The sequence below is a fragment of the Cupressus sempervirens genome, chromosome 7, assembly GCF_028749045.1.
Source record: "Cupressus sempervirens isolate cs-2001-9-10 chromosome 7, ASM2874904v1, whole genome shotgun sequence".
Lineage (NCBI taxonomy): Eukaryota > Viridiplantae > Streptophyta > Pinopsida > Cupressales > Cupressaceae > Cupressus > Cupressus sempervirens.
In genome coordinates, this window is record NC_143124.1 from 839275865 (window position 1) to 839286747 (window position 10883).

General features: G+C 37.1%; 1 protein-coding gene across 1 annotated transcript; it reads left to right on the forward strand.

Annotated features, from left to right (window-relative positions):
- The first annotated feature begins 868 nt into the window (after positions 1-868).
- LOC149550004 (uncharacterized) lies at positions 869-4351 on the forward strand. Its single transcript, XM_089794410.1, has 2 exons — positions 869-2890; positions 3386-4351. The coding sequence occupies exons 1-2, from the start codon at positions 869-871 to the stop codon at positions 4349-4351; spliced, it is 2988 nt and encodes a 995-aa protein (XP_089650536.1).
- Positions 4352-10883: the final 6532 nt, after the last annotated feature.

Genomic DNA, 10883 nt, shown 5'->3' on the forward strand with positions numbered 1-10883 from the left:
AGGGGTACAAAAACCAATAATATGAGAGAAGACATGTACCATTTGTTGATTCTAGAAGTAGGAGTAGTTTCCATGGTGGGAGTCCAAGTTTCAATGATGCCCTAGTTCAAGTTAGGCATAGAATTTGAACTCGGAATTCAGATTTGGAAGTAGAATTGTGAAGTTCGGTTGATTGGAGTGCAACCAAAGGTTGAATTGGAAGTCTTAGACCTTCCCTGACACCATCCAAGTCAGTATCTTTTTCTGTGTACCCATTTCCTTGCACTTGCTTAACAAACCAAGCCTAATTAGGCCTATTAGGACTGCGTGTTTTGCATAGGTTGGGATATGCTGGAGTGGAGTGAGATTTTAAGATTTGGAGGTCTTTAAGGGGAGTCAAAAGGGTATCTGAAACTCTATTTTATTTGCCAAGTCGTTTGGGGAAATCAAAAGATATTGCTGAAACTCAGGTTTTACTGACCTACTAGGATTTACTAGGTAGGTATTGGTTGGGTGGATTACAAAAATGTGGGAATCTGAAAAATTGTTGATTCAGAGTACATTGGGATATGTGAAGGTGTGTTGACCATCAGATCAAGTGGTTGAGAGGCCTAAAGCATAGATCCTTGTTTTGGCCTAGTTGAGGGATGCTATTTCTAAAGACAAATTGGGAGCAGACTTTGCTTACCTGTTCCTTGCATTGAGAAGGTTGTCAAACCTTGTGAGAAGGTTATTTTCCAAGAGTGGAAGGTCCTTTAAGGATCTCCTAAGGCTAGAAGCAAGTTTGGCTTGTTTGAAGGGTCTAAGTGCAATCTAGACCAAGAGTACACTTCTGGTGTGTAATTCTGCATCAAGGTGGTATCAGAGCAGGTTAAGACCTGTTTTCATCATGTCTGAAGGAGAAGATGGACTAGAGAGGGCTCTCCCTCTGAGGGTCACAAATGCAGAACTAGCCAAGATAGTACAAGAACAAATGGCTGAAAGTAGGGCCTTTAGAGAAGAGAACAGAGCAGTCAAGAGAGAGTTGGAGAGACTCAAGGGCAAGTTGAAGAAAGGAGAAAACTATGAATCAGAAAATGAAGAGGTGGACCAAGATGACAATGCAGCAGCAGTACCACCTGATCAAAGGCCTCTCTTACAAGCACTAGAAAGGATGGGAGTCAAGGGTGGAGAGATCCCTACATTTCAAGGAAAACTCAATCCTGATGAATGCATTGATTGGCTTGAAGCCATGGACAATCACTTTGAATGTGACCACATTCCACCAAGCCAAAAAGTAAAGATTTCCAAGACTAAGTTGAAGGGTGCAGCACTAAGCTGGTGGAATTTTGTTCAGAATGAGAGGGCTGAGGATGGCAAGGAGCCCATAACTACTTGGAAAAAAATGAGAGCAGAGATCAAGAGGCAGTTTGTGCCCGAGGATTATGAAATCCTTGTGAACCAAAGGTTGCATAACCTTAAACAAAGGGATCTTGATGTGAGCACATACACACAAGAGTTCCATAACTTGACATTGAGAGCCAAGGTCAATGAGACAAATAAACAAAAACTAGCCAGATATGTAAGTGGCTTGAAGTATTCTATTCAAGATGAATTGACATTGGTGAATTTGGAGTCTATACACCAGTGTTTTAATCTTGCATTGAAGATTGAAGAGAAGCATAAGAGGAGAGGTGATTCAAACACCAATAGAAGAGGAGGTAGCAATAATTTCAGAGGAAGAGGGGGCAGATTTCAAGGCAGAGGCTCTGGTTTCAGAGATGAAAATCAGAATCAGAATATTGATACTAGTCAAAGAGGATCTTTTAGAGGCAGAGGCAATAATGGCAATAGAGGAAGGAATGGCAACAGGAGCAGAGGAAGCCAGGTCTTCACTGGCAGGTGTTTTATTTGCAATCAGACAGGGCATCAATCCTTTAGATGTCCCCAAAAAGGAGGAGACAGCAGCAGACCCGGAGATAGGAGAATTAATCTATTGCAAGAAGAAGAAGAGGATGGGCAAAGCATCTCATCCTATCACACCACAACCTCCAGACTTGCTAATCATGAAACTGGAGAGTGCCTCATGATGCAAAGGACACTTTTGAAGGTGCCACAACCTGCAGAACCACCTCAGAGAAAAACATTGTTCAGGACACATTGCAAGGTGAAAGGAAAGGTATGTAAGTTAATTGTGGATTCAGGATCAACTGACAATATAGCATCTAAAGAAATGGTGGATAAATTAAAGTTGCCTAGGATACCACACCCATACCCTTATAAAGCTTCTTGGTTAACAAAAGACAAACAAACATTGGTAAATGAACAAGTTTGGGTGGAGTTCACATTAGGAGAGTATTCTGATAAAGTTTTGTATGATGTCACTGAGATGGATGCATGTCACCTCTTATTAGGGAGGCCATGGCAGTTTGATGTAAAATCAAGGCATGATGGAGAAACCAACATTTATACAATAACTAAGGGAGGTGTTAAGTATACAATGAGGCCATTGCCTGATGATAGCAAATCAGACCATATAGTTAGTAGTGTGGCTTTAGTAGGGGAGAAGGAATTCCTCAAAACTATAAAAGAAAAGGACACACCCTGCTTTGCAATAGTGGTAAGACCAAAACAAGAATCAAGGAACCTAGTCAAGCCTAGAGCAGATTTGAAAAAAGATGATGTAGGACCCAAGGAGGTCAGGGATTTGCTAAACAAGTATCATGGGATTGTGGCAGGGAGTGTACCATCTACTTTACCACCAGAGAGAGAGGTGAGTCATTGTATAGACCTCATACCAGGGGCCACTTTACCAAATAAGGCTGCATACAAGTTGACTCCAGAACAGAATGAGGAGATAGAAAAACAAATAGAAGAGTTGCTGTCTAAGGGTCTGATTAGGAAGAGTGTGAGTCCATGTGCAGTACCTGCAGTACTTGCACCAAAAAAGGAAGGAACATGGAGGCTATGTACGGACTCAAGGGCTATAAACAAGATAACCATCCGGTATAGGTTTCCCATGCCAAGAATGGAAGATTTGTTGGATTGTTTAGGAGGGGCTAAAATTTACTCCAAGGTAGACTTAAAAAGTGGATACCATCAGATAAGAATCAGAAAAGGGGATGAGTGGAAAACAGCATTTAAAACAACTGAGGGTCTTTATGAGTGGCTTGTGATGCCATTTGGGCTATCAAATGCCCCAAGTACCTTCATGAGATTGATGAATGAGGTACTTAAGCCCTTCCTTAACAAGTTTGTTGTGGTATACCTAGATGACATACTAGTGTTTAGCAAGGATGAAGAGGAACACTTCAAACATCTAGATTTGGTCCTAAAAAGATTGCATGAGGAAGATCTCAAGATCAATTTGGAAAAGTGTATATTTGTGAAGGATGAACTGATATTTCTTGGTTTCGTTATTTCTAAGGACTCTTTGAAAATGGATCCATCCAAAGTAGAAGCTATAATAAATTGGCCATCTCCTACCACTGCTAGTGAGGTTAAAAGTTTCCATGGTTTATGTAATTTTTATAGAAAATTCATAAGGAATTTTAGTGGGATATCTGCTCCAATGGTGGATACCATTAAGGGGGGCAAGAAATGTCATTTTGTATGGACTAATGCTGCAGAAGAATCTTTCCAAATGCTGAAGCAGAAGATAGCACAAGAACCAGTCCTAAAGTTCCCTGATTTCAACAAAGTGTTTGTCATAGAATGTGATGCAAGCACTAAAGCTATTGGTGGTGTATTGAGTCAAGAGGGCAGACCAATAGCCTTCTTTAGCGAGAAGTTAAATGAAGCAAAGCAGAAATATTCAGTATATGATTTAGAGTTGTATGCTATGGTCCAATCCTTAAAAAGATGGAGGCATTATTTACTTTCCAAGGAGTTTATTGTTTTTACTGATAATCAGGCTTTGAGCTTTCTTAACAGGCAGGAAAAATTGAATCAAAGGCACATGAAGTGGATGGAGTTCATCCAAGCATATACTTTCTCAATCAAGCACAAGAAAGGGATCACAAAAAAAGTTGTTGATGCCCTAAGTAGAAGAAACCTCCTAGTTCAATCAATTGAACTTGAAACCGTTGGCATAGAAGGTATGAAGGATCTATACAGCCAAGATGAGGATTTCAAAGAGATTTATAAAGTTTGCCAAAGCATGGAAGGCAGGTATCACACAGAGCTCTCTGATTTTTTAATTCAAGATGGTTTATTGTTTAAGGGGGGACAATTATGTGTTCCTAGGGGATCATATAGAGAGAATATAATCAAAGAAAAACATAGTGGGGGCATGTCTGGTCATTTTGGATTAGACAAAACACTTGAGCAAGTTAAGAGATTCTACCATTGGCCAAAAATGCAGACCGATGTAAGAAAGTTTGTGGAATCCTAAACTCAAGAACAAAAGTCCCCCTATTACTACAAGTAATATATGTTCCTTAGTTGTTATAGGACACACAATCATCAAATGTTTTGACAAAGAAATACCTCTTCCTAAAATCAAAACCAAGCAAGTTAGTAAGATATGTCAAGATAAAATATCGAGTGCACCTTACCCCCTGGACTGACACAACTTTGAAAGCAAACACATGCCTAAAAGAAAACACACAACTAAAAGCAAACACACTTGCAAAAAATAAATCTAACTTCTTTTTTGGGTCTCCTAGGCTCCAAAATAATGTTTCAGAAATTGCCCATTGATTGGCAATGGAGCTAATTCCCCGTACAAGGAACTAAGCCTAAATTTATTTTCTTTGAGAATTTCCACAATCTGATAAGGACCAATCCACAAGCATTGAAACTTAGTGTGGCTACCTAGCTTTTCTTTTTCCTTATCCCAAAGTAGAACAAGGTAAAAAATTGTAAAGGATTTTATCATGGCCCTCTTGTCGAACCACCTCTTGACGACTGCCTAATGTTTAACCATGTGCTCCAATGCAGTTTTTTGTTTCTCATCCATCTCTAAAAGATTCATCAATTTGATTTGTACTTTGTCAAGATCTTCAGCATACCTACTCATGAATTTCAAAATACAAATCCTAAAGTTAAGCAAGAATACTGGTTCTTGTCCATAGACAAGAAAATATGGAGATGTCCCTAAAGCATTCTTGACCCTTATTCAATCTATCCATAGAGCATATTTGAGTTGTGTATGCCAATCCTTAGGATTCTCCTTCAATAACCATCTTATTGCTATGATCAAGTTCTTGTTTGTAGATTTAGCTACCCCATTTCCTTGCAAGTAATAATTCAAAGAGAACTTGATGATAACCTAATTTTCAAATGCCCATTGAGTCAAAAATACTGATGCGAAAGCTAATCTATTATCACACACTAGAAAAAATGGCATCTTGAATCTAGTAATGATCTATTCCTCCAAGAAGTTAGTTACTAATAAAATCCATCCCCCACTTTGCAAAGTTGTGTACCTCGTACACTGGTTGTAATGGCATTGTTAGGTGTCTTTATCTGTTGGTACTAGTTTGACAAATATGGCAGGAACATACGTGCTCAAAGGTGTCTTTGAATATTGTGGGCCAAAAATAACCCAATCTTAGGATCATATGAGCAGTCGCTTCTCCTAAACCATGCACTATACCATACTTATCATGGAACTCTTCCAAAATTGCCTTTGCTTCCTCACGTCCCAAGTATTTCAAGTAGATTCCTTCGTAATTCCTTTTGCACAACTTTCTGTCATGCAACATGTAAGACTCGCACTTCATTTTGAGTCCCCTACATTATGAACTATTCATCCAACTGGGGCTCTAATTTTGCAAAAGAAAGTAAACAATATCCTGGTACCAGACATTCATCACTACACCTTCACCAATATCAACTTGAGATGTGAGCATCTTCTTTTTGTCATTCTCATTCATTTCACTATCAAACCTGAATTCCTTTTCATCCTCAACCTGATTATCAGCCATCATTTTTGATAATCCTTGACCTCTGACCAACCTCATGGGTTGAATTTCTAAATCAAATTCTTCAAGTATTGCCATCCATTTTCCTTGTCTTTCACCAAGTTCATTCTGCATTAATAATGTCTTTACTACTAGATCAGGTATGATTACATACACCTCACTTCTTAGTATGTAATGATAGAATTTCTTTACTGCCTTGATTAAAGTGAAAGACTATTTTTCAAGGTTGGAATAATTTAACTCAGCATTTCTTAGAGGACAACTCATAAAAGCAATAGGTCTTTCATCTTCCTTTTCCTTCTTTTTGTGTTAGAATTCCAGTGCACAAATGCTCTAAAGCAAAAGAATATATCTTGAAAGGTAGCTCATAGTCAGAACTTACCAGTACTAGGGCCATCAAAATGGCCACTTTGATATCCTCAAATGATTTTTTAATTTTTGAAACCCATTCTGTCTTAGCTCATTTTTTGAGTAAATCACTATCTCTACAAATCCTCTTATGAATTTTGATACAAAATTTATCTTCCCAAAGAAAGACTTGAATTTCTTCTAGCTATGGGGAGGTGATAACTTTAGGATGGCCTTAACTCTATCATGATTGATGGAGATCCCAGTGTTAGAAATTATATGACCAAGGAGCTTTCCTTTAGCGACTCCAAATGAACATTTCTTGGGATTGAGGGATATGTCATATTTATGACATCTATTGAATACCTAGCTTAAATCACCAATGTAAGTGCTTTGATCCTTTGAAAAGATAGTTAAGTCATCCATGTAGATAACTATACATTTATTGACCAATCCCTTAAAAGCTTCATTCATGGCTCGCTGAAATGTAGCACTTGTATTAATCAATCTAAAAGGCATTCTCCTATAGGTGAAAGTTCCCCATTTAGTTGTAAAAGCTATCTTTAGTCGATCTTCTTCATTGACCATCACTTGATTATACCCTAAATATTCATTGAAGAAAGACATCATCTTTGAACCATTCACAATTTGTAGAACTTCATCTAGTGAGGGTAAAGGATAATTTTCCTTTTGAAATTCCAAGTTCAAGTTACAAAAATCAACACAAAGATGAATCACTCTAGTCTTCTTTCATATAGGAACCAAATTGGCCACCCATGTGGAATGACGAATGGGGAATATGATCTTAGCATCCAGTAACTTCTTAACTTCTTTCATTATTAGAGGTTCAATGATAGGATTAAAATGTCTTTGTCTTTGTCAGAAAGGCTTGGCATCTAGTTTGAAAGGGATATCATGGGTTATAATCTTAGGATCATATGTCTTTAGCTCTTCATAGCTCCAAGAAATAACATATTTATACTTAGTAAGTAGTTTGATCATATCTTCTCGTTCTTGTGCATTGTACACTTTCCCTATCCGGACCATTCTCAAATCTTCGTCAGTTCCTAAGTTGTATGCATCACACTCCTTGATCCCCTTTTCTTGGGTCATTCTTTTATTAAGTTTTGATTCATCATGATCAATGATGTGCTCTAATTCAACCATTCCCTTAGGAATAGTATTGGTTTTCAAGTTTAGGATCTTATCTTTGTCTTCAATTTCATCATCCTCAGATTTTTCATCTAGAGTGTCATCAATTTCTTGACCCTTAAAGTGGTCATTGCACATGATAAACTCAAGTATGTTTTGATCATCCTAAAAGACTTGAAATCTTTTAATATTGTCTGGAATAGATGGGGTAGCAACCAACTATACCAAAAATCTTTTCACTTTTGTTCTTTCAATTGGTTGTAATGCACTTGCTGAAATAGCAAGAGCATCTGCTACAATGTTTTTCCTTCTTGGAATGGACCATATGTTTAAAGCTTTAAAATCATCTAGTAAATCCCATACTCTCTTCCTGTAAGAAAGTAACCTTTTGTTGTGCAAGACTATAATGATTTTACTTGCCGAATAACCAATTGAGAATCTCCCTCGATTATGAGAGTAGTAATCCCTTTCTCTAGTGCAAAGAGAAGTCCTCAGATCAACACTTTGTATTCTATAGCATTGTTAGTACATCTAAATTGTAATCAATATGTTATGTAAAAAGAGTTACCTTTTTGGTTAATCAACTCAATACTTGTGCCGGCCCGTAATTTGCATCTGGAACCATCGAAGCAAAGTGTCCAAATTGGATCCTCCTTTGGTTTTCTAACTGTGTGCTTGTTTGTCCTTACATTCTCTTTTACTTGAGCTTGGAATGACTATTTCTTGGGAACCCATTGTAATTTTCGACATGGTGGACTTGATGATTCCCCTTTATAACTTGTCGATAGAGGAAGCATGTGTTTTTCTTGTTTTTCTTGAATTTCCCCTATCAATTCTTTAATCTCATCAATTTTAGGTTCAGGATGAATGATGACTAAAGCCCACCCTTGACCTTTCATTTACCATCTTCTTCTCTAAACTTTGGTCACTCTTAGGGGAGGATAATATAAACCTCCACCATCAAAAGAGGTATCACTATATGAAAAATTTAGATCTTTGATTTCTTCTTCAATCTTTCCCACAAATTCAGATGAGTTTATATGACTTTGACTTTCCACAGACTCATCTTCTATGATTTTATTATCCTTGTCTTGCATCATGTGTGTCAACACCTTTGTGACTGCTTCTTGGCATAATGAGCATTCAAACTCTAAATGGATGAATTTATGTAATCGGCAAAATCTTGGGAGGAGTAAGATACTAAGGTTAGCTTCTTCTCCTAAGCATTGTAAATTAGCCACCATACTATCTATGAATTGTGTCATGATCTTGTCCTTTAGGATCGATATCTTGAGTTCTTTATTTGGATTGCTTGATATTTCAATGGGAACTATATCAAAATCCATCACTTTGTATGAGCCCAAATCTAACTGTAGGAATGCCACTTCATTCAAAGTGTTGTATTCTATAATCATCATTTTCAATTTTGGGTCTACATCTATCTTAATTTGATTGTTTAACCCCTTCCATGGTAACCATAACTGAGTGAAATCCGTAGAAAACCATCCCCTTAGGCATTTCATCCATTCTCTACTTAGAAGTAACCCATATGTCTCTAGAATATAAACCACATGTATATCAATGACATCTTGAATCTAGGGGTCGACTGTCAACTATATTTGAACGTCCTTTAATACACCAATGACTTTCACCTCCGTTTTGTCGAACTGTATCACTATCCAATTGGAAGGTTGAGGACTAACCCCTAACCTTTGCGCTATTGATAGTGGCATGACATTACATGAGGCTCTTGAATCAATTAAGAAATTGTGAAGATTCTTCCCATAAATTCTAATGATGAGAAAAAATGGGGGCACCTCCACCTTGTCTTTAAGCATAGTGGGCATTGCTTTCATAGCATTAACCTATTGAGATATTGTCTTTTGAGGGATAGTGTTCATATTATAGGGGGTCTTCATATGATTCAAAGTCTTCATGAGTGCTTCTCATTATTGTGGAAAATTTTGGTTCATTTCAAGTCCTCTACGAAATTATACTTTTCAGTAGACCAAGCAGGTTTTTTCAATATTGTGGGTACATTTGCTTGGTTCTAATTTTGTCATCCTCCATATGGTGGACTAATTGGTGCCAGGTTGTTACTCACTTTTAGATTGAGAGGAGTTAGCTATAAAGCTGGAGGGATTCTATCCATCATAGGTTCCTTTCTACTTCTTAGATTATATGTATTTCAATTATCATTGCTAAAAGCAAACATCTCTTCATGCTAAAGGTTAGGTTCGTGGCTAAATAGAAAAGAGAACTCTTCTCTAACTAGTTGTTCTACCTACACATTCTATGTAGAATCATAGGATTCTAGTAGCATAGCATTAAATTGTACAAGAGGAGCATTGTCATTTACTTCTAAACTTTGAGTCATCTCTTGATTCCCATTATAGTACGAACCATCATTGTTAGATGCATTTTGACCATCGTCATACTAATTAATATCTGAATACTAAATGTTGTTATTGTTATTGTCTATAGGAATACTTCCATTATTTGGATAGGAGTTCCACTATTGGTTCTATCTTTGGAAGCCACTATTACAATCAGGAGGATTGAAATTGTTCCCTCCATTGTTGTTTCCTACATTATTGTTGTTGTTTCCACCAAAGTTCCTATTATAATTTTGCCCATAATTGTTGTTGTAAGGACCAGTATTTTTCCTTTGGAAGCTATTATTCTATCCTTTTGACATTCTTAGACAAGTTAGTTTGTTGTTCATTTGTGACATAGTCTTTTTCATCTACCCAAATTCTGAAACAAAGCTATTATCTACTTTAGTGGGAACTACTGCCTTTTGCTCAAAGAAGGCAACTTTCAAAGGTTCATACCTTGGATATGTTAGAGTGGGGTTTTGTAGAGAAGGTGCCTTTTGTAATGGAATTAGATTCATAGGTATAAATTGACTAGGCATTTTGGGTACTTCGACAAGGTATGTTGGCATTGCAGTGATAGCTTGAGCTAGAAGCATTAATCCTCCTCCATTAGGATTAGCTTGCTTCATGAAGGTAATCACTTCTATGAAGACTTTATCCAATGTGTTTATATTTGTTGTAGGAAGTCTTCTTAGAAAAATAGTAGTGAGATGGTCCATATCATTCAAATAAATATGAATAGCAGCTTCAACTGGTATAGTGTATGGTGCTTCTAGCTTGCGATATGCCATATGGAAGCGATGGTTGAAGCATGAGACCATCTCAGTTGGGTCCCTTTTGATTGATATGAATTGTTGATGTATCACAGTTGGGTTGATGAAAGTTTTGAATTATTTCAGGAACAATTTTCTAAAAGTATCCCAATCTCCAATACATCTAGGTGGCAAATTAATGTACCAATTAAAGGAAATTTCCCACAAAGAGTAGGGGAATAAACAAAGAACCACATCCTCATTAGCAATCTATTTTTGATTGAAAATTTCTTTGAATACTTTGATGTAATCCTCAATAGTTCATGTTTCTCCATAAATGAACCTTGGGCAGAACTTCTTGGGATTCT